The 23,878-nt window shown below is 39.5% G+C and overlaps 2 protein-coding genes across 2 annotated transcripts in view; one reads left to right on the top strand and one right to left on the bottom strand.

Annotated features, from left to right (window-relative positions):
* Nucleotides 1–23,878, top strand: part of LOC111638896 (lysine-specific histone demethylase 1A-like) — a 219,115-nt gene that overhangs the window by 140,414 nt on the left and 54,823 nt on the right. The window lies entirely within an intron of this gene.
* LOC111637956 (toll-like receptor Tollo) lies at nucleotides 1,312–23,599 on the bottom strand. Its single transcript, XM_023383597.1, has 2 exons — nucleotides 23,298–23,599; nucleotides 1,312–5,972 (listed from the first exon to the last, which is right to left on the bottom strand). The coding sequence occupies exon 2, from the start codon at nucleotides 5,649–5,651 to the stop codon at nucleotides 2,082–2,084; it is 3,570 nt and encodes a 1,189-aa protein (XP_023239365.1). The 5' UTR covers nucleotides 5,652–5,972; nucleotides 23,298–23,599; the 3' UTR covers nucleotides 1,312–2,081.

The following is a 23,878-nucleotide window of genomic DNA, read 5'->3' on the forward strand; positions in this document are numbered from 1 at the left end:
AAGGGGTGAGTTTTTCTACGTGGAACCAAATTTTAGCGACGTTTTAGTTCGGAATTCCATCCACAGATGGCGGCACCGCGAGTTTTGTAAAGTTTTTTAGGGGGGCGAGTCGAAGTGTGGGCAAGATCGGCTTTAGGAACAGAAACTAGGGGTTTAGGTTGATCTAACAACTTCCGCATCTGCGGGATTATTATTATTATTATTGTATTTTTACATAAACATCCTTGGCATATTATTATTATTATTATTATTATTATTTACCCATTCGCTAAAACGTAACCTTCGTTAAGGAGACGAATTTCTCTATCACAGAATAACACAGTCATAGTAGGCATGATATACACAGAGTAGATGAGTGGTTGGTCGTAACAGATATATATAATATATTTATATATAATTTTATGGCCACGTAACTGTCACCAAAATGTCGACTAGTTCGCGGTTCGAAGCCGGGATGTGTTTGCAGTCGAAGATATTCCACGTAAAATTTTTGGTCATTGTTTAAGTAGAATCGATCAGAGTTTTGCGACCGAAGAGTGCAAGAAGATAAGGCACAACACATGTTTAGCTAATGATCTGTAACGTTTGATGAAGTGGACGTGTGGACGTCGTCATTATTCTTAACAGTTTTCTGATCATTCCTAACCTAATTGACTATGGTGAAGTCTCATTAATTTACCTGTAAAACGAACAATAAAATTGTTTGGGGACTCGTTTAATGAGTGCCAATGAATGAGAATGCAAAGTCAGTTGACCGAAGTGTGATTAATGCGCGGATAATTCAATCTTTCATGTGTCGACTTTTCGAATTGATACTCTTTCTCCCCTTTACACTTTCACCTAAACTAATTCGTGTTAACTGGAAACCGTGTTAAATGATTCATGGCCAGAACGGTTAATTTTTTATGTTTCATTCACCCCAATTTTGCACACGCGGTTTAATCCAATTTAGTTATTTTCACGCGCTAAAAATAAACCCTCCCCGAATCACTTACATATCGGTAGTGTGAGTTTTTTTTGTGTACCTATCGTTCTTCCTGCCCGAAATTCTCTAATAAAAATCTTTGAAATTTCCAAAGTTTCTTACTTCTTGCTGTAATTTTTCCTACGAAACTCTTCTTAATTTTGTTTGTTTCTATTAATCGTTAAGTGTAATATCCCTACTTTTTAAAAGCGTTTCTACCGTAATTTCCGTATCGATCGGTAAAATATCCCGTCCGGAAGTCACCGATCTCCTAAAATATTCAGGAGAAGTGTAAATAAATAATTAAAAAATGTATTTTTTTTTAGTCGTTTATCCGAACGATTCTACCTTTAGAAATATTGTCGACTGCATAATATAATCCCGTTGGCATCGCACCTTTATCATTTTTTTTTACATTGGACAAAAATATACATATTCACGTGCAGCTTCGTGTATAAAGTGTGCTGCTACCGCAACATGTGATACCTTCGTCAACACGAATACATATTTTTTTGAAGTCTAACAGGAAATCACCACCAAAAACACATTATTTTTTCGGCAAAAGGTATTGCTCTTAATTTCACTTTTAATTCTATACAATTTTTTTTAAGTTTTTTTTTTCTCACCAGACATGAAAACATTCGTTGCTCCTACCTTTTTTTTTTCTATCTGGAGACAGACACGGACACAGGCGATCGGACACGGTGACACCGCAGACTGCATAGTTACAGAAAAAAAACATCACAGCAAAACGTCTTCAAAGCTGCTTCTGCTGCTGCCTCTAACACATAATTTAGGAAATTTTCTCACTCGAGTCACTTCCGGTATGTACAAAGGATACAAACGCCACTTCTCCAACGATCTTCGCACGAAAGGCATCCGAAGTTTTACACGGAGATTGGATGAACACAACACAATTGGAGATATATATATATATATATATATATATTTATATATATATACGAAACACGCACTCATGCACGCACACTTGTTGACTTAGATAATTTCCCCGATACGTCCCCATTTTCTCCTTTACACACGCAGTATTTATATAATTAAATCCTTTGTTGTTTGTTGTTGGTGTTTTTATTTATTTATTTACTTATTATTTTAATATTCAGATGTGCACCGCTACAGTGACGTCGTTCCTATTCCTTTCCGTTTTCCGATGTCTGATCTCTGGCATCTCGTACTTTAGTTTCTCCCAGAAGAGTTTCTCACCCCATCTCAGAAACACGCTGGTCTTAAGCCACATTTTGACATCGGGTTCGAGGTCCCTATAGGCGATCCTCCCCAAGACTATCACTATGAGTGAGTGTTTACGAGTGCTGAGCACTTCGTGATGGGCAGTCTTAAATTCGTATCTGCACCACTCGCTTTTTAGAAAGTTTTCGGATAGGACCAGTATAGTCCTTCTGCTGTTTTCCATTGCTTCGGCTATGGCGTCCGAAAGATACCCACCGACTGGGAGGTCGCGATAGTGAAGGCACAGTCTGTACGGTGGGTTGCCACATTCCAATTCGGGTGCTAGAATTTGGGCGATGAATGCCTCGTCCTTTTTGCTGTAGGACACGAAGGCGTCGAAGAGCTTGTCTTCGTCGCCCTGGACGATGTCTTGTCTGCACAGGCGAAGTTTGTAGCGGGTATACAACCAGACACTCAGTTCGCGGCGGTAGACATACACCAAAATGAAGAGGAACAGAAAGGCTAAGAAGAGAGAACAGCACACGATCAACAGAGACATGAAATCTTCCACTCGAAAGCTTTGAAGATAGGTGGTGGATGTGTGGTTGGTGCACACCGTCATGTTGAACTCGAGGAGTGGGAATTTGGTGGTTTCGTTGTACGAACACGTCACGTCGTATAAATCTCGCACATTATCCCCACGATCTTGGATATAGTCGCCGAAATCTTGAACAAATTGGCACTCGCACGTCCAGGGATTTTCCGAAAGAGTCACATCGTGTAGCTGAGGATTTACGGCCAATTGCCACACTTGGAATTCTTTTAAATGGTTGTGATCAAGGTAGAGGATCTCGAGAGATTTTAAAGGTACGAAAGTGATGTTTGTCACAGTGGCAATGAGATTGTGAGACAGGTAGAGTTCTCTCAGATACGTCAACCTCTCGAATTCGTAACCGTGAAGCACCGTAATCTTATTTTTCTCCAGGTTCAGCACTTGCAATGCTTTCAGACCGTTAAAAGTTCTGTTGTGTATTACCTGTACGTTACTGTTATTTAGATACAATATTTTCATGTTCTTTCGTCCGATAAACGTGTGACTGGAGAGAGATGGCAGCTCGTTACCGTCCAAGTATAATTCTGTTACGTCCATCGGTATACGTTTCGGTACGGTCTGATGACTTCTGCTGCTGCAGTCGACAATATTTGTGTTCCAGCTCTGGTCGTAATAACAAGTACAATTCTCTGGGCAGACCATTTCGCAATCGCAGGCATCGAATTCGCAACAGTGGCACAGGGCAAAGCAGTGACTCTTGTACTTGCACAGAAATTGCGAAGATTGGGCTTTGATTAGTTGGACCAGTGCTCTTCGACGCGTAAACGACATGTGACATATGATGTCTTCCACGTCCACCATCCTCGGATATTGTCTGGACTCATCTAGGGTACCTATCCTCTGTAACCATTCCATGTTACAGTCGCATTTGTAAGGATTCTGTGCTACCGAAAATTCAGGTAGTGGACGTCGTGTAGCAACTTCGCTCAATCTGAACGCGTTCATTTCCAGTGTTTCTAAATTGTTATTTGTTAAATCGACCCTGGTCAGATTAGCTTTGCCCATAAACGTGAAGGGTTGAATGTTTCGAATTCGATTGTTATTCAGGAAGACTATTTCGATTCCGTTTGGCAATGAAGAAGCATCGATATCTGCTATTTTGTTGTAGGAAGAGTCTAAAGTCCTCAACTTAAGCACAGATTCTAATTCAAAATAATTGCCCAAAGTTTCGATTTGGTTGTCGTGTACGTCCAACCATTGCAGCCCTATTGGGATGAGGGCATAATCGAACCACGATATTCTGTTGGCCGAGATGTTTAGCATTAAAAGGTCGTGCAGATTGCTGAATAAGCCGTTTATGTCTCCAATAAAGTTTGAGTCGAGACGAAGAGCGTGAAGATCTGGAACATCATCAAAAGTTCCTTGCTCTATGGCTTGGATTCTGTTTCTTGCCAAACTTAATATTCTTAGGGACGGTAGATCACGAAATATACCTTTGGTTAGGTTGCCTATTCTGTTGCCTGCTAACCTGAGACTGTAAAGATGTCTTAGGCCTTGATAAGTGGCATTGTGTATGTTAGCCAGGAGATTTTCGCCCACGTCTAAACTTCTTAAAAGTTGCAGAGATTGTATAGCTTGTGGCACAGTTTTCATCCTATTGGAAGCAACGTTAAGTTCTTGCAAGTTGGTGCTATTTCTCAATGCATCCGCATGAATAGTTTCTATATGATTGTGATCGAGGGTCAGGGTACTGACTACGTAGAGGCCATTAAAAGTTAGGACATCGATATGAACCATTCTGTTGTGGCTCAAAACGAGTGTATGCAGATTGTATAAAGAAGCGAAGGCATTGTCGGCCACATTCTCTATGTGGTTGTGATGCAACTGAAGGATCTGTAAACTATACTGGGATCGAAAAGTGGAAGGACCAATTGTGGTTAATTTATTATAACTTAGATCTAGCACCACTAACCGGATCATATCTGCGAAAATATCGGGTCCTAGCCACTGACTGGTGATGGAATTATGGCTTATATCTAACGTGACCATTTGTTGCAGGCCTGAAAACAATCCGGGTGGCAATACGCTTATCGAATTATTTTGTAGATAGAGTTCCGTTAGTTGTTCGGTGCTACGGAAGAACATGGGTGGAAGAGCCACCAACTGGTTGCTGGACATATCTAAATAGCGGAGATTTTCTAGGCCGGTTAGGCTCGTCTCTTCTGCACGAGCGATGCGATTCCGACCCAAGTTGAGTATTTGAAGTTTAGTGAAGATGACGAATCCCCCGTCGGTCAACAGCTTGAGTTTTCCGTTAGACATGTCGAGCTGTCTGAGGTTGGCACGACATTGCCCCGTAAAACCCAAGCTGGTCACATCGGTGAAGTCGTTATGAGTCAAATTGAAGTAATCTAAATGTGGCAGTCGACAGACGAAAGAGGTGGGCAGCGAGGCCATATTATTCCTACTTAAATCTAATCTTTCTAATTTATTTAGGATTGAAAGACTATCTGGGTGCAGACGGAGTGACATTTCGCCCCACTCGCTATTTTCCGTCCTGACTGACAAGTTCCTGAGTTCTCCTAGACCGCTGAAAGCAGCGGACGGGATCTCTTGAAGTTTACAACTCACTATTGATAAGGAGCGTAGTTCGCGTAAGTGATGAAACGAATTGTTACCTAATGTGCTAGCAAACAATAGATCGTCACATCTAACTGTCAGACTCACCGTATGCTCGGGTTGAATCAGGCTGAAGTTGGTGCTGTCGAATGCTCCGTTGATGGTCCTCAGACCACACGTTAGAGCCACGTCGGATATAGAATCTCCGACTGTTTCCCAGCTGCAGTCTTCCGGCGCTACGTACTGCACGGGTCGGCCCGCACATGGCGTACACCGTAACCACCAACACCACCACAGCAACAACAATCTGGAGACGATCACCACCACCATGCTGGCCGCTTAATCCACACTGGTTCTATCCACAACGACACCCGATTAATCCACAGGGAGGCTCGTAATCCACGGACGGTGTCCACGTACATCCATGACACGGCGTGGCACCCGTCATGGCACGTTCCAACCGACTGTCTGACACCACTGCTGCGCTCCGTTGTGTGGCGTTCACATCACGACCACACTCACTCTTTCCAGGGGTGGAAGCTTGACGAGTTGAGGAGGCTTCATTCTCTCTTTGTAGTGTGACCCGGTTATATGCTGGCAGGCTCCACCCACAGCGTGCCTTCACTGAGTTTTGGGCCTCTCACACTCCACCTGTAAAAAAAAACATGCTTAGTTAGTCTTAGTCTTGGCGGGTCGTTAAAAAACTTAAGAGAACTTTCGTTAGTTTGCCAACCTCATTCCTATATTTTTAGAATTTTAGAGGCAATTTAAAGGTTCGAATTTACATAGGAGGCTCGTTTGGGTAGGGCATCTCTCGCATACATATCTGTTACTTTGTACTAGTCTAGGTACACGGCAATACATAATGATGCGATAATTAGTATGCGGTCTGAACTTCGCCGCTAATTTTTGTCTCTATGTGAGGGACAATGAGTGAAGAGAGGACTCATAAAATTAAATTGAGAGAATTTTTTCTCCAGACTTTGGCCGTTTTCTTTGTTTTTTTCCATTCAAAAAAATGCTGTTGTGCAAGATCGGTCGTTATCGCAGTGTCTGCAATCTCTGCTCTGCTCTGGATGATCGCTTCGTTGAAGTCGCAATGAAGCATCTCTGATGCGCCGAACTTGTAAAAAAATGGAAGAAGAAGACATTTTTGGAGGATATTAAGGGAAGAATTCTCAATGACACGATTGAATCTCTAATAATAAGACGTAGAAGAGGAAGATCTTCGTATGTCTATATACTTGACACTATTCAGTGAGTAATAGTGAATTACATAAAGGAGTTTTGTGCTTAAAGATGGAAAGATTTTACTAGTTTCGATTGTGTTTCTCTCTCCGGTGACAGAACACTCATTCTCTGCTTTGACAACTCGCACAGAAGGGCTCCACAGGTCAGCTGGGGGTTGTTATTAGATGTTTGCGGGGTTTTCAATTCTGCCGGCGACACCTGGACCACCTCAATACTCTTCTTTGTTAACAGCACCATCATATTTTATTAAAGAGATGTACCGCTTCTATTAAATATTAAAGTGCCTTTAAAATTCTGTTTAACCTCCTCCCAACGGTATATGTTTTTTTTGTATAATTTATCGCCAGGAAGTATGGCACGAGATTCATCTTACGTCACTCGAGGGAAGCGTATCTAACTCAAATTCTACACTAAATTCAAACTGTATGGGGGCCCAAAATTGAACTTTTCTATTCTCTTTCTAACGTCCGTGCTACACTTAACTGCTAATTATCCGCTGCGAGGTGGTGATAAACTTTGCGGTAGTTCCGGAGTTTGTGTGTGTTTCTAAGGATCGGGTTCTCTGTTCATCCATTTATAAATTTAGCGAGACGTTTTTAGCATTGTCCGATTCACGTTTTTGACAATGGTCGCTCCTGGGCACACGGTCAGATGGAGAAACAGAGTAGAAGAGCAGCGAATGTGCTTCTGCTGGCGGCGAAAATATTCAGCTGCACAGATAACATCTTCTGAACTGGACTGGCTCGACCAGTTTTTGTCAAGGTCTCCCCAGGCCAATTTGCCATGGTTTGTGGAGTCAGACGGGATAGTGTGGTATTTATTGTTCGTGGAAAAGTTTTTCCTCTCTCTCTACCATTGCTTGTACAGTGTTGTCGGTCGGTAAGGGGTCATGCGATCCATTCAGCATTGTTGCTTTGTTTTGTCGGTTTAGATACGGAATCGTGAGATTCTGAATGAGTACTTTTCTTCCTCCTCTTCTCGATTCTTTCAAAATATCCCAGATTAAATCCTAGTTTTGCATACCGCTCGGTAAATTGGTTACTTTAGTAACTAGCCAAGCGTTAAGGCAATGATCGAAGTTACGGTATATGTCAATAGCCAGGCGCGCCGCATTGAAAAATGTTGCACATGAATTCACGTCTGGGACAAGAATTCAATTAGCTGTCGGCTTATAGGTTAAAGATTTTTCTGTCGGTGGGGGTAAATTCAGAAAAATGCCATTTTCTCCGTCTACGTGGATGCCACTCGCTCACCTTCGTCGCTTTGTAATAAGGGGTAAAGCGACCGGTTTTGTCGATGCCACGGACAGGTGTGAGGGTAGACGACACGCTGCACTCGTTGCAGAATGGAAGAGTTCACTGCCAAGATATCTATTATGTTAATTTCTATCGACGCTTCGTCGTTTTCAATAATTATCTGCGTAAACATCTAGCCAGTCACTTATTAGTTTCAATGATTGCATTCTTTATCGATCGTACAGGGGGAGACGGACATCGAGATAGAGACGTCCACTGCTTCACCTGTCAAAGTCGGTTGTTAGAACCCCGACGATTGTGCCATTGATCAATGTATTGGAGGTGCCTATTGTCGTTCTTGTAGTCTATTATCTTTCCTAATGGTTGGATTCGTCTGTTCTGTTTTCTTTTCGAAAAAAAATCGAAGGGTGCTGCCTCGAATACGGAAAAATTCTATCATCGTTCGAATTGGGACTTAAGAAGTGCGGGAAGAAACCACAGAATTTGATTTGTGCCTCCTCCCAGGAAAGATCATTGATTAGGCACCCGTATGAGGGCAACGGACGCAGAAACAAATGGACGTCCAGACCGGCCAGCCTTCCCCAAAGACTACAGCTCATAGTTGGACGCCGTGTGGAATTTCTATTATCTGCAGCTCGACGATGCTGTTGACTTAATTGAATTCTCCAACTCCCCATCGGTAAATTGATCCCGTATTGGTTATAGATCCGAGAGCTGCACCGTATCTAATACACACTACATTACTCTCCAGCAGAAAATATTTGGTATCATATAAGATGGTGGCATCGAGCTGGAATGTGCCAATTCGAACCTAGGTTATGAGTCCGCGATGCGAAATTCTTCCCTTTCTGACACATAAACGAGTTTCTTATCAGATCTTATCCTCTCGAAAGTAGTTTTTCCCTCCCCTTCTTCCTTTATAACTTTCTCTCGTCTTAGAATTTCTGCTTCGTTCTAGATGTGTTTTTGTTATATCTGATGCGAGCCCTGTGCGAAAATTACTACACTACGACTTCTATACAGAAACTAGTTCCTTCCCGGATTAACTTTATTAAGATAAACTAGGTCAGAAGTTACTTTTACCCAGCAAATAGGTGAAGTGCCATATCTTCTGTACGCAGTTCCGAGATAAATGTTTCAATTGTTTTGCCTTATTCACCTAACAGAAAAGGGGGATAAGTGAATGCCGTGCCCAACCTTCCACTTTATATTTCTATAAGGGAAGTAAACGTCCTCCTCGACTCTATTGTTAAACTGGGTTTAGTTGTTCTATTGTGTAGCATCTAAACGCCACCGTAAATCGGAATTTTTCTACACTAGGAAAACAGTCTTAGAGCATTCGATTTAACAAATTTTTACAACATGTTTTTCGCTATTACACTCCACCCCTTCGATATAAAAACGGGGGGATGGATAAAGTGTACCTTCTCTCTACGTTGTTTAATAAGAAAGACGAGGTTGGGATTTAAAAAATAGTAGAAAAATTGATTAAAATTACTAATGGCGGCATCTATGACGTAAAAAAAGAAATGTAATTTAGTTAACAACGTACTTGCCGGATTATTGTTTACGCGACATACACGATGAATAAGTCAATAGTCGGCACATGTATTAATGTCGCTGAAGAAATGGAGTTATGATGTCCATCAGCGACGACGTTAAAAAAAATAAAAAAATAAAAAAAATAGTAGTAGTGAAGGGTCTGCGTGTGCTCGTTAAGCGTTGTAAATAAGTTGAGAGAGGAAATTCTACGAGCCAGACATCATTAGGGGCTAGCCAGCTAGGCCCAAATTGCCTTCGTTCTTTCAGCATCCGAGTCGTCTCTTCAGGTGTGTAATAACGGGAGAGAGCAAACAACTAGGCTCGTTCGAACAATGGAATCTTGCTATAGCTTTTTTTTTATTTTTATTATTATTATTTTTTAATTTTTGTTCCATTTTAAGTATCAACCGGATCGGGTTAAAGCGAGCTTTATATGTCATCTACGTTTAAATCAAATAACGGATAGTGATGCTGTTGATGCTCTCGCCCGTCACGCTCTGTTGAGGTGTTTCTTTCGGGTTGTTGATCCGATAAAAACGTTGATTTTTTTTTCTTATTTTTTAAAAATATTTTTCTAAGCGAGGAAGTGGGAAATCTTCTTTACTAAAAATCCATATTCTATGGGCGCGTGTAATTTTATAAAAAGGGGGAAGAACGTTTAGATTTGTGGAAGGTGTTTTGACATCTCGTCGTTACTTTCTTGTGTCGTTGGCGATTTTAAATTCCGGCCTATCGACTTTTACTTTTTTCTTCGATCTAGATGTCACAGTCACCATAAATAATTGAACGGAAATGTCATTGTTACTGAGTAGTCGGCAACGGAAGTGTATTGTACACATGAAAGGTTACATTTTCTCCTCCAACGAACGAATTGATCAGAATTGCATTGCCTACTCGATCTAGGAGAGTGAAAGGTTTCTCTGTTAACTCTTCCTTCAATCGTTTGATGGATTTAACGTTTATGTCCGACAAGAGACAGTCCCGGGGTTAGAATAGCAGTTTTTAAACACCATCAGCCAATTGCATTGCGACATTCGGACGTGCCATTCAATTTCTTTCTTCCACTTTTTTATTATTATTTTATTTTATTTTATTTTAAAAAGAGTAAACTTTCTATTTTAGAAAATGCTTTTGTAGAAAAGTTAGTTTTAGCTTTTATTTCTTTTTATTTACATCTTGTAATTAGTTTCATTGACATCCCCACGCATCACTCATCTTCATTTTTTCTGCATTGTGGTCCCTGGCTCTACAGGGATTTGATGCGTTCTGAGCCTTTCTAAGCCTGCTGATCTCTTTGCACGTAAATCAATAGTAATGACACGATAAATTCGAGCACCCCCTGAGGTCCCTGACCACATTTTAGGAGCTCCAGATTAGTTTTGTCGGGTCAAACTTTCTAGTGAAAATGAGAAAATTGGTAGGAAATTCTGCTTTCTTTTGCTTACAAAAGCATGAAAAAATTTATTAAGGGGATGGTTTACGGTAGTTATTTTTAAATTTTGCATAAATTGTGCGCATATTTTGTAGTCTTTTCGGGTTACATACAATAGATTGACGTGTATAAATCTTGGATGACAAGTTTATTAAGGAAGATATAAATGATTCTTTAATTAACTTATAGCATACTTTTAAGTACCGGAAACTAAGATAAACCTTTATCTATAAAGAATTTTAACAAGCAAACAACAGTTTATATGGTCATAGATTAACCTTAAGCATTCTATAAGAAGTTAGGTGAATGAAATTGGTGTTTAGCACAAATTATTTGTCAAATTTTGCTTAAATATAAATTTAATTACGAAGAACAGAGTTAATTTGTACAAAAGACTAAAAATTATTAAGAGAATTCACCCTTCATTCTTCCAAATTCAGTAGATTTGAGCAAGAGGACGGAGGCTGATCGTTAAGATCGACTTTACCAATTTAAAAAGAAAAGAAAATAAGGGAGTTATTTTTATTCAAAAGGGGTCTAAAGGGGATTTTTTTTCTTCTAGAAGTATAGATTAAATATCCGAGATTAACCTTAAATCATTGGAGAAAACTTCAAGAAGACCCGAGTGGGCGTAACTCTCATCGATCGTTAACTTCGCCCCCTCAAAAGTAAAGGGGATAAAAGGGGAAGACAAAATTATAAAGAGGGAAATCCCACTTTTTTTTTATAAAGTATATCCTCCTCTTTTGTTTGAAGAAATAATCACAAAATCAATCACGCTTAGAAGAGAATGCTATCTATAGTTAATCTCCTCTCCGATTACTAATTCTCAACGTGTTGTTTATAGAATAGGGCGCAACTACTATCCACGTCTAGGAGCGACTTTACTTGATCTATAGTGGTTGTGCAGCTGGGTTGAGGGTGTCGTGTTTATCTTCTTTCTAACCATTCATTGGCCTTCCAAAAATATTGCATCGGCCACCTAATCCCGGACGTTATCCCCCCATCGCCAGTTGTCGTTTGTAAATCACTAAACTTTCGACTCGAATTACTTACCACGCTTACTTTAACTGCTAATGAGCTCATGTACCGTGTTTTTAATAGTCCAGACGAGTGATACGTTGAAAGAATAGAGGAAAAGTAGACTTTAAATTCCTTATCTATAAAGTCATATTGTGTGAAGAGCTCGTCTATTATTAGTTACGGTTTGTTGAAGAACACATGAGCAATTCGTCATCGCATTTTTATTTTTATTTTTTCCACATTCCTACGCCTACAAATGATGGAGAAACACGATTAAATTTTAAAACCCAAGCTTAGTTATTGTAAAATTTATATTCTGTAACGAGTTTAGTTAGGAATTTAATCCGTTTGTAATGTTTAATTAGGGAGTTTAGTTAGCGTCAAGTTTGGTAAAGGAATTTCGACAACGTACGAGTTTAGCCGAATGCCAATTTGAGGAATTTTAGTTTAAAATCCTGAATCTAGTCTATATCTAGTTTAGATATTGAATTAAATCGATTGAGTGTTTGAAGAGAGATTTAATCAAAATCAAGGTTATTTGCAAATTTACTCAATGTCAAGTTTAATCATGGATCGTCCATAAGTCGGTTTGTACAGTTAGAGAATTGTATAAAAATAAAGTGAATTTATTACAATTTTACTAGCGTAACTTTCCTGCTTTATTAAATTTTAGTGGTAACAGTTTTGCTAAAGAATTTTGATACGGAACAGACCGGGTCTGTATCTAGTCAACGACACCAAATTGCTGGCAACAATGGCGATGCTTCATTCTTCTTATTATTATTTTTTCTTTCCTCCTCCTCCTGTTTACTCTCATCTTAAAATAGATGGTTGAGATCGAGTTGAAAAGTTTCTTCATTCCTTTATTTCTAAAGAGCATTAGATAACCCGAGTTGGATGCGGAGGAAGAGGAAAAAAACAGAAGAGAAAGAAGGGATGCTCGCTGATGATGACTTGTTTACTTTAAGAACTCTCTCACGGATACATTCTTAAATTTATGTAAATATAAAAATTATATGTATATATATATATATATTACATAATATAAATACTTTGTTTATTTAAAGAGTTAATTTCCTTTTGTGAAAATATTTTTTGGTGAGTTTGATGATCCTCATTTTGTTCGTAATAATCAGAAATTGTGCGAACTTTATTGTTCTAAAATAAGAAATTGCTTGGTTGGGTCAATTTTCTTACATGTTATCTTTATCTGATGTTGGTATTTAATGGTGTGTAGCAACTTTTCTGACCGTTTCCTCAATTTTCTGCTACCGTAAAGTGTAGCAATTGTAAATTTTTTAAAAAGATAAATATAAATTTGTCTGCTTTTTTTGTGTTTTTCTTTATTCATTCGCCTTCAAACGTACACGTTTCTAGATTTCTTTTTTCTCTCCCTTTGTTTGTGTGTACACGTGAGTGACCTTTTCTTTCGCTCTATAAGTTCACCTGATCGAATGTAATTCTGTTCTTTTTTGCTTTGTTTTATACATTTTTCTGGTGTTAAATTCGTTATAATCTCTTTTTTGAGCCATAGAATCTATTTTTCACTGCACGTTGCTCCCATGGAACTGCGACAATATGTTTTTAATGGTAAGCTTCTTGTTCCTGTAAGCGTGAGTTGTGTATATACAATGCTCGTTGGATGACAATTTAAGTATATTTTTTTCCCTGTACTATGTGAAAATATACTTCAAAAACTCTAATTGCATGGTTCTTGTACGTGATAAATCCATTTTAGTATTATTAAAATTGTCAAAGCTACGTCGATGGCATCGTTAGGAATTTATAGCGAGTCGAATTGATACAAAGAGAGGAACCATCACACGACTCGATTATCTCTTCTCCGGATCTCTCTACAACACGTAAGAAATGGGTAGACGAAAGGAGAGAGCGCGAGAGAGCAAAGAAACATCCGGGTAGTACGTGAAACACGTGACCTCACGTCAAGTTTTCACCTCCATTGACCCGTCTGTGGGAGTACATGTACTCACCTGGTGGCCAGGCTAGAGAAATCATCTCTTTTCTGCTTCCCTCCTGAACACTTTATGCAGGACACAACACAGGAGGCCTTCTACATTAATGGTGGAGTATTGGGGCGTATTTTCTATTGAGAGCAATGCGTGTTGGGTATAGAATGGACAGCTTCCCTCCTCTCTTTCATATCAATACAGCTGCCTTTTGCCTAGAAGCATATTAGCTTGACAAAGTGGTATGCGAAAGACACTATGCAGTATGCGATACTCTGTTGGAAAGTTTCGATTGCTCTCTAAAGTTATATTCTCTGAAAAGATTTAAAGCAATAATCGATACGATTGCTTAATTAAAGTCGAGGTTCCTCATCATATTTTTGCTTGCAGAAAAAATACTTGAAGGAATGTAGCCAAGATGAAGTCGTAATTAGATTCCTACCAGGTTTAATCATAACCCAATTGCAGTTGTGTGCTTGTGTCTGTGTGTGTGTGTGTATAGAAGTTGGCTCCTCTTGTTAGCGAAAGAACTCCCCCGAAACGTCTCTTAATTCCAGATCGCTAACGAGATGGAACTCTCATTCTTATCTCTGTACACGGTACCAAGTTACCAACCGTATTGTCTACTCGTACTTGGGGTGTGGCAAGGGACAGAACAACGGTGGGAGTTTAGCCCCGGGCCTTCTGTAATACAACGCTGTGTTGTCATAGTAACCGAGCGCCATTTTTTCTTTCTAGCGCTTAGGAGCGTAGGAAGTAAGGAAAATTTACACTATACGCGCTGCACCCATCCAACTCGCTGACTAAGCTGCAAGGGTTTCATTTTCTAGTCAAGTAATAGAAATGGCTCCCTCTTTCTATAGCAATTAAGGGGGACTTAATTGAAAAGTGAAATGTTCCAGCTGTCTTAAATCTTCTTCTACTGCATTTTTTTTTAGTTTGCTTCTCTTCGATCAAATTGGAATGAAGTGAATTGCCCTAATTTTTTTTCCGGTTGACTACTTTTGTTGATTTTGAAACTGAGTAGAATAAATTTCTGGCAGTTAAATGTGTGTAAAATAGACTTTTTTTTTTTAAAGTGGATCTCGTGAAGAATTTACAGTCGAAGTCTTCTTCTTATGCTGACTTGGAAGAAAGACTAATTATATATTTTTTTTAAATCCTATTTAAAATTTGAATAATAATCATTGTTTATTCCACATTTATTGGATGGTAAATTTAGAATTTTTGAGTGTTTTATTAAGCTGTTAAAGTTATTTATTACTGTAATATGTCTAGCCTATAGATACTGAGAATATGTTGAGCACTTTGCTTTAAGATCATTCTGTTGGAGATAAAGAAAATCTATTGAGAATTGTAGACCAAGAACTCTACACCAAACGATAGAGACCAAATAAATATTCTACAATAGAGTATGATGAACTGGCTATTATTCTACTGTAGATAAAGAGAACCTAGTAAGCATATTACTATACATAACAATAGTTTAGTGAGCATTCTTAAATATTAAGGATTAAAGTGAGCATTATTCAATGATGATAAAGCAGTAGCGAGTATTCTATACTTGTTACTGAGTGGTCTAGTTAGCCTATCAACCTTTCGTATGACGAGTAAATTCGATTTAATGTAATAATAACTGAATATGTTAAAAATCTTTGAGCATTAACGCGATATTCATTTCTTCTTACATAAACACATTACTTTAACGAGGAGTTTATAAATTAGGGAATTTTCAGTTTTGTTTTTAAGAGTGTTCCTGGGAACAATAAGCGTTTAATCCTTCCTAGTGTCGTAACAACGTCCGGTTAAGTTTACAAGATTGAAGTTATTTGCAGAAGCAAAACAGAGGAATGTCGCGCTAGACTGGCTGCGCTTCATTCGATTGTTTGCCAAAAAAGTCAAAAGGAAAAAAAGGGGAAAAAAGAAGAAGAAAACCTCGAAATTAAAGCGTCGAGGGGGGTTGCAGAGTAAAAACCTAGACAGAAAACAAGCCAATTATCAAAGAACGGATGCAAACCGTCACCTCTCTGTAGAGCAGCCATTGTTTCTGAGAAGTTTACGATGTTTTAATGGGGGGTTCGACTACAACTGTCCTAATTATAGATCACATTCCTGACTATTGGTTTGTGTTCTGCGGATTAGGGAGAAGAGAATCGAACACGTGCTGTGCATGGCTTGACTGTAATTGGAGATGCTGTGGAAGAGAGAGAGAGAGAGAGTCCCGACCGAGAATCTCCCCCCTCCTATTTAACAATTTGTCTAAACAGATGCGTTTTTAGGATTCTTTCCGTTTCAATTTTGACAGAAAGAAAATTGAAGAAATAAATAATAAAAATTTCTGGATTGATAGACGGCTTAATGCTAATGTTATGCATTACATTTGAATTTATGTGAAACGTTTTCAGAGTTTTTGTGTGTGTGTTTTTCTGTGTTATTGACCGGATACGGCATTGTTTTCGTTAGAATGATGTAACTCGTGTAATAAAATCGAGTAGTACAAGTGTTTCGACCCGATAATCTTCGACAAACAAACAGCAAAAATCATTACGACTGCTCGACTTAGTCATGTCGTGTTTAACTACTTTCGTATCGTCCAGGGCTGTTTGGATATATAATTAAAGATCAATTCCTGGGAAGGTTAACGATCTTTATAGAGTTTTAGGCTCTTAGCAAATGGTTAGCATCATTTTGCTTCCCTTGGTTGAAACTCACGCCGGTGAGGGTTGCAGCTGTGACCATCTTTTGCGTCACTCATGCATAATGTATCTGCACGGTTTGGGAAGTCACAAATCGCTTTTTAACGTACGAATTGGCAGGAGAAGGGGAAGGTTTTTTGCAGCCTCCCTTCTTCTCTTTTCTTCCTTTCTTGTGATTAGATTTTTGTCTGAAGTACTTAACGTTCTCTCAACTTTTCACAGCTACTTATCTCTCTCCTGGCATTTCATGGCTTCTTATTTCCTCTCCTGCTCTTTTCCTGATTTTTGCTTCTAGTCCTTTGCTTAAGGATTTTTTCTTTCTTTCTTTCAGCCTTGCAGAAGCTCATTTCGATACAACTCGTAATATTTTCATAGCTCCCTGATGTCCCGCTTTCATTTTCCCATCAGTTCCTCACTGCACTAAGATTCTTACTCGATATATATATTATGAAGAAGACTCTATCGACTGGCATCTTCGCGTTTTTAATCTATAAAGAGCAGAAACAAGCATTTAAAAGGGGGAGGATGCTTTTTTTGTATATGTATATTTTTTAATATTTTTTGGTGAAGCGGGTTATTACGTAGGCAGTGCAGATTGTAGTTTGAAAATAAATAGTTCTTGAAGAGCCTGGTCAAAGGAGGGGAGGTGGTTGTATGAGCTCCTACTCACAATATCCCAGCGGGTGTCCGGACACAAAAGGCGAGCCGACTCCCAAGTTATTGAAATTTTTCTTCTATTCACATGCTAGAGAGAGCGAGAGCAAGACAGAAAGAGATAGGAAGGGTGGCTGAACGCCGTGGGTACTACCTACTGGCGAATTAATCTCAGCCACCCGGTGTGCATCCATTTTGGTAGAACCTTCTTGTCGTGATTAACCCTTTTGTGGTGGATGGGTCGAATTTTTTTACTTGTAGGATTTTCCCATGTTTATAATTCTGATACCCCCTATTCAATGGTCACAATTATCTGAGGATTGGAAGCGATTATAAGACTCACTGTCTTCTGAAAATCAAGCACAATGCCCGTTACTCGGCAGTTTAAATTATAGGGGTGAAGATAAGTACGTAATTAACCTTTTTTTTTATTAATAGCACCACCGAACGGCGATTATACTTTTGTGTGAGATGTAAATAAGTAAAAAATTTCACCCCTCGTTAATGGGCAAAATTGTCTAAGAGGGATGAAGACAAGCAAAGTGGCTTAGTTTCTTCAGCCAAACACACGCCATTATTCAATTATTACGATTATACAAGAGATGGAAATAAGTAAATTTTATTTAATTTACCTATACTCTTGCTTATTCGGCACTATTATTTAAGTGGTGTGAAGATAAGAAGAGAGGCTGACTTAGGTAGATCCAAACACAGCAACGCTATTCATTTATTAAAATTATCTATTGGGGGGTGAAAATAAAGAAGCTCACTTTCTGTAGATAATCAAGTACAATATCTCTGCTTATTCGGCACAATTATCTAAAAGGGGTGAAGATAAGCACAGAGAGAGAGAGGCTCACTTTCTTCGGATATGGAATTAAACACAATAACTCTACGTCAGAAGTATCTCAGCTAATAGAAGGAGAGTTAGGTGCAGATATACGGAGAGAGAGAGAGAGAAGCTGTAGGCATGTATTTGTTGCTAGACAAATACGGGCTGCCTTGACGAAGAATCGATCCCCATCTAGCTGATTGATTGGAAATGCGCAGCAGTTCATATATTACTCTCGCTTTTCTTAATAATCTATCAAGCTAGACTCCAAACAGGTTGCATATTAAAAAAAAGGGGAAGAAAATGGTATCTCCGTTTCTCATTAGTCGAGGATTTTTGTGAAAGTTTCGATTTTCTCTCGTCTCCTTAACGTTTAGAGTAAGAGGCTATTAACGTCTATCTGGCGTATCCAACGTTGTAAATTAATTTAAATGGCGATTCGCTTTATTGGGGGTTTAATTACCGCCATTTCGAGTCGGTTTGGTTGTTGGAGATGCGTTTAAAGTTATTTCAGTGGAGGAAAAACGAGGATAATCTTGTAGAATGACACACGAATTTGTAAGTCATCCTCCTCCTCCTCTTCTTATTATGATGCTTGTAAATAATAATGCGTTTGCGGATTCCGGAGTGGGTTCGGTTTCTTAATTAGGTGGCATGCCTACTGAAAAACAGCTTAGGAAGTCGTTTAGGTACAAGAAAAATCGATGGAGATTGTTCTGACACTCGACAGTTAATGGTGCCTGCTGGGAAAACGTCTTTTCTTCTATGCGCGGGGAGTTGGAATTTAAAACAAAAAAAATACTGCATTGGTTATTATTACGAATAGGCTTTTCGTAAGGATAATCTCTATGATGGAGGGATGAGGAAGCGCAAGTAGACGAAACACGATCTCCCACGGGGGAACGTATTAACTGGGAGTTAGATAGAACCGGGAGTAAGAGTAAAGTCACTTAGCTACTCTTCTCACATCCGTAGTATTGACGGCTGTCTAAAAGCAGTCGTTGTTTTTTTTTAAAACCATTAAACACTCCGCCACTTAGGGATCTGGAGAGAGAGTGGAGGTGACGTCACGTGACACGGGCCTTTATCTGGCGCGCGCGAGTGGTTTTTACCTCCGGAGACAATTTAGTAAAGTGAGTCGTCGTCTTGCCTCTCCCCCTCTTCGTTTCGTACACGAACGTCAAATGACGTTAGATGAAACTAAACAGTGCGGGTTATCTGGTGTGTTACCTATCTATCTACGACTACCGTGTGTTTTTCTTTTTTTTTTTAAATAAATATATAAGTTTTGCTCTTTATTGAGGTAGTTTTCGTGGCATTACGTATCGTTTACATCATTATTTTATAGCGTATTAGGGCGAGGAGGTGGACAAGTTTGAAAAGTTTCGAAATGTCGTGCAAACGGAAAATTTGCTTTGTTACGGGGATAATGACGTTTTGGGTTTCCTCTTCCTTTCGTATTACGCTTGCAAACTGGTGAAATTCTGTCGGAGCAACGTTTACATTTTAATCGGAGTCTTATAAATACGAACATTCCGTGCCTGTTTGCTATTATTGTGCCAGAACACGGCACGCATGTTGATGGGACCACATGAGCAACCCGAAACCGCGTAGACTACGAAAAAAAAACTACAGAATGGAAGGGGAAGAGGGGGAAACTAGCTAAAAGCTTCGAGTTTCCACCCCGCAAGATAAAGGGAAAAAAAACTTAATAATAAATATTTGGACCATTAAGAATTTATATCTAAAAATAAATTCCCGTGGAGCAATTAGGTTTGCCATCATTAAGATAAACTCGAGGCACCACGGTGCTTATCACGACAAGTTTGCTCCCGTTTGGAAACTACCAAATTCGAGTCGGAACTAGTTAAAGGCACGTAAGAACTGTTTTAAAAAAAGAAGAAATGGGTGGAAAAATCTTTAAGACACCATTTCCTAGTGGCCAGCGCTCGAACAGAAATGGCAGCACGACAACAAAACCGGTCAATAAACATGAATATTTGAGCATAATTTTAACGTCACGATAAAGAACGTGAGTCACGAATTCGGATTGATTCGCGTGTTACGCACCCACATCGTCATCCTTCGACAGAATTCGATATTTCGGATCCACTTCGGGCACCGAAAATGGCACAGATTTAAATGGCGTCACGCTCGCCGAGAGGAGCAGGATGATTTTTTTTTTTGTATTTATATATTAATAATATTCGGATGATGAAGAGGAATTGATTTTAATGAAGTTTAAACGGCGGGAAGAAGTGGAATTGCTAGTGTCTGTACACGTTTAGGAAGGTCAAAAACTTATCTGGAGAATTTTCTTTTAACGATACGGCACGCTGATTTTATTACCAATTAAACAAACGTGATGCGATTATAAATTTATATCAAATTCATCAAATATAAAACGTCTGTTAGTCTGCAGTAAGCTTTAATCTCTTCTAGAATTTTTTCTCCTCCCTCCTATATACAAAACCTGTCATATAATTCGTCTCGCTGCCAAACTTGGTGAGGGTTGTTTGTCAAGAGTTTTTATTAAGTTGGTGTTATTTAGAGAGGAGATGGCTTCTATGTAATACATTTTTTTTAAGGAAAAAAAGAAAAATCCTATCAATTTCCTGTCGAATGTGTTTCTAGATTTCCTGCCAACAGATAACCTTACCCTAATCCTTTTACGATCGATACTTTTCTATAGAGTCTAGAAAGGATTTTACCGTTTATCAATGTGTCACGCCTGACGCAATCCCGACACTACGATATAGAAAGGTTGTATAGGGAGGAAAAAAACACTAAAACAAAAAAAACCCTTGTCTTCTAGGGGGTTACATACGCTGTAGAGTGAAGTGTACATTTGTCACACACACAGATTGGCTCGATAGTTACAAGGGGTATTATTAAAAGTTGATATTTTTCACTGTCGGGGGTGGGCGTTACGTCTCCGAGTATTGACAAATAAAAGAGCATTTTTTTGAAATTAAATCTCGCTTCCTGGCAGCTTTATCGTTTTCGGTGTTGCATATAGATTGACGGATATTTGGGGTTCACGCCCTAGTTGCGCCTCCCCGTAGCCACACCAAAGTGCGTGAGCGCGTGTTCTCTCTCTTACTCTCTCTCTCTCTCCCCTCATAATCCCTCACGTAATCGTCGTGTTTTAATCATTTAATGCACGCCAGCCACTCCAGTCAGGCGCAGTAGCTGTTTATATTTTGGCAAAAGAGAAATCAATATCCGTGCTTAGATAGCTGATTGTTTCTGACGGATAGTGCTACCGATCCTGTGCTTTGTACCAGACTTTTCTTCTAACCCACAGCCGATAGTTTGTCAGAATGTCATAACCATTCTTTGGATGCAATCCTCGGGTCGTTACGAGGTTAATTAATGAGGAGAAAAGCGATGTTAGTGAAGTGCATCATCATGTTTTTTATTAGTCGTGTTGCGAGTTGATTTTCCTACGATCCACACCATTCGCGTACACTCTTTTCTTTCAGTTTAATTTCTACGCTACCTCGCGGTTAAACGAAGAGATTAAGCAACAAATATAGGAGATTACACACCACGTAGACTCCGTATATGGGGGGTTTTCCTTTTCCTATAAATAATTTCACTCTAGGCTCGCACCTGGTGCTCGAACCTTTTGTAGTAGACAATAATCTGACACGGAGGAACAAGCTGTGTGTGTAGAAAGTTTATTGGACGGGCCGTCTGCGGTATTGTCCCCCGTCCTGACTTAGTAGTAATCTCTTTGCCATTGACTGTTATTGGCAACGATTGATCGGCCTTCCAGGACGCCATCTTAATCCTTCTCAGGATAATCCCCACATACATCGCTTCTCCTTTCTTCCCTCGGGTTATGTTCGGTTAAAAACCCCAAAGCCGCTACGTTTCTAACCATCATAAAAGCTTCCATATATTTTATATCCTCGTGTGTGGGGGGGGAGAGGTTGGTTAACGTCTCAGGGATTATATAACTGGCACACACAAACTAGAAGCGTAAACTTATTCTTGAATGACCTAGGATCTTTCCTATACTGTAATTCTTTTCCTACACGTTTCTACTTTAATTAGCAATGTGTCTGTGTGTTTTAAGGAGGGGCACCACGAGGTTTGTGTATACGCTTTAGCTTACTCCCGATGATCCTAGAGTGCTCTACAGTCTTCAGCTTTAATTTAAAGCGCGTGTTTCAGAGATGCAAACCAAGATCCACAACACAGAGGGATTCTTCACGTTGGCACACTACAGAGAGATACTAAACTGATTTAGAATCTTTACTTCTCTCGTATATATTTCTACTTTAATTGATGGTGTTTTGTATGTTTCAAAGAGGTATATGATGAAAGATCTTCGAGAACGTATAGGGGTGTTTGCATTATGCACTTTAGCCTACTCCCGAACGATCGATTCATGTATCCGAAGCATCTCTATTGAAGAAAAGCAAAGCGGGCAAGGATCCCCCGAGAAAGCAAAGCTGTAAACAGTACTGTTTGCCGTGATGGAAAACGTGGTCTGGATACGTAAATATTTTCTGACAACGAAATCGAATTCCACGACACGTTTTGTCACCCCCCTTTCCATATAGGTGAGAAAACGAGCCACCCCCGAAAAAAATCCAGTTTATTTTTATTAAATAGTAAGAAAATAATGACGCTATCATCTCTTGCAAATATTTATTTTTCAGATCGTCTCCATTGTTCATACGCGATGCCGCTATGGTAACAAAACAGCTGTTATCGGATCCTAGGCATGTAAAATTTTCTAAATTTACAGAGTTTAAGCCCGTAAACAATCAGAAATATGTTTTTTAAGATTAATGGTTAAACAAATAGCTCTTGAAACGGTGGAAGACGAGAGGAAGCAGGAAGCACGGGATGACATTTTCCGCTTGCATTCGAACTTGGAATTCTACAGATCGAATTACAGTCGGCTCCTTTACGTTCCCGTTCTTTTTGGAAGTGGACACTTCCCGTCTGGTGAACAGCTTAAGTTTGTTAAAATTATCCATCCCTTCTCTACAACCGTATCTATCACACGGGGGGGGGTCATTCAGAGTCTTAGAAGTGGCACCCCTCCGAGGGAGGCTCCCAGTTTGTGGCTTTGTTTTTTTTTAAGGCTCTGACTTGCGTTAGGGGTTTACTTATCGCATTCTAAACCCCCCGGGTTCGTCCACCACGCTATTTTATGATAATGAGGAGGTCCTTGTAGGAATCCTACAAGGAGCTAGTTAGGAAAGAGCGATAAAGTTATCGAATCGCCTCGGGTATCAGAGTGGGGGTATATCTTTTCGGAAAGAGGATAAGCTACTAGTTTCTTTAGGAGTGTTTAACTTACCGTGCTTCACCCAGGCTGATTCCTGGTTGGACTGATTCCTGTACATCCTTTCTCAGACAACGCCACACATAGGAATGACTGCTCCAATGGGAGAAGGGGTGGAGGTTTATAAAGCCACTCGCTGGCGCCCTCCTGTGACGAAAAATCAGACTTCTCTCGTCTTAAATTAGGTGAAGAGGAGAAGATCGTGAGATGTCTGCTCTTTAACTTAAAAAGCATTACGCCACGATAAAAATTTCATAACCGAAATCTGCATTTCGTGTCCTTTAAAAAAATTTTTGTGCTGGGAAGGAGCTTTAATTGGCTGCGTTATGAGGTAACTACTTTGTTTCTATAGAAGTATTTATGTATATGTAACACTGTAACTTTCATCCCGACCATTAATGTTATAATTTCGTAGGAAAAAAAGGGACCAAAAAAAAAACGGGTAAAGGTCAGTTTAGCCGGAGCATTGGTTGTTTTTTGTGCCGCTTCACTGCCAAAAAAAACTGTGATACCATTGTTCGAGCGTTGAAAAATATGTAAATTCACTAATTAGTATAGATTGGAGGGTATTCGCTTCACACTCGAGCTGTTGACAC

The sequence above is a fragment of the Centruroides sculpturatus genome, unplaced genomic scaffold, assembly GCF_000671375.1.
Source record: "Centruroides sculpturatus isolate CEXI.00-Female unplaced genomic scaffold, Cexi_2.0 scaffold100, whole genome shotgun sequence".
Taxonomy (NCBI): Eukaryota; Metazoa; Arthropoda; class Arachnida; order Scorpiones; family Buthidae; genus Centruroides; species Centruroides sculpturatus.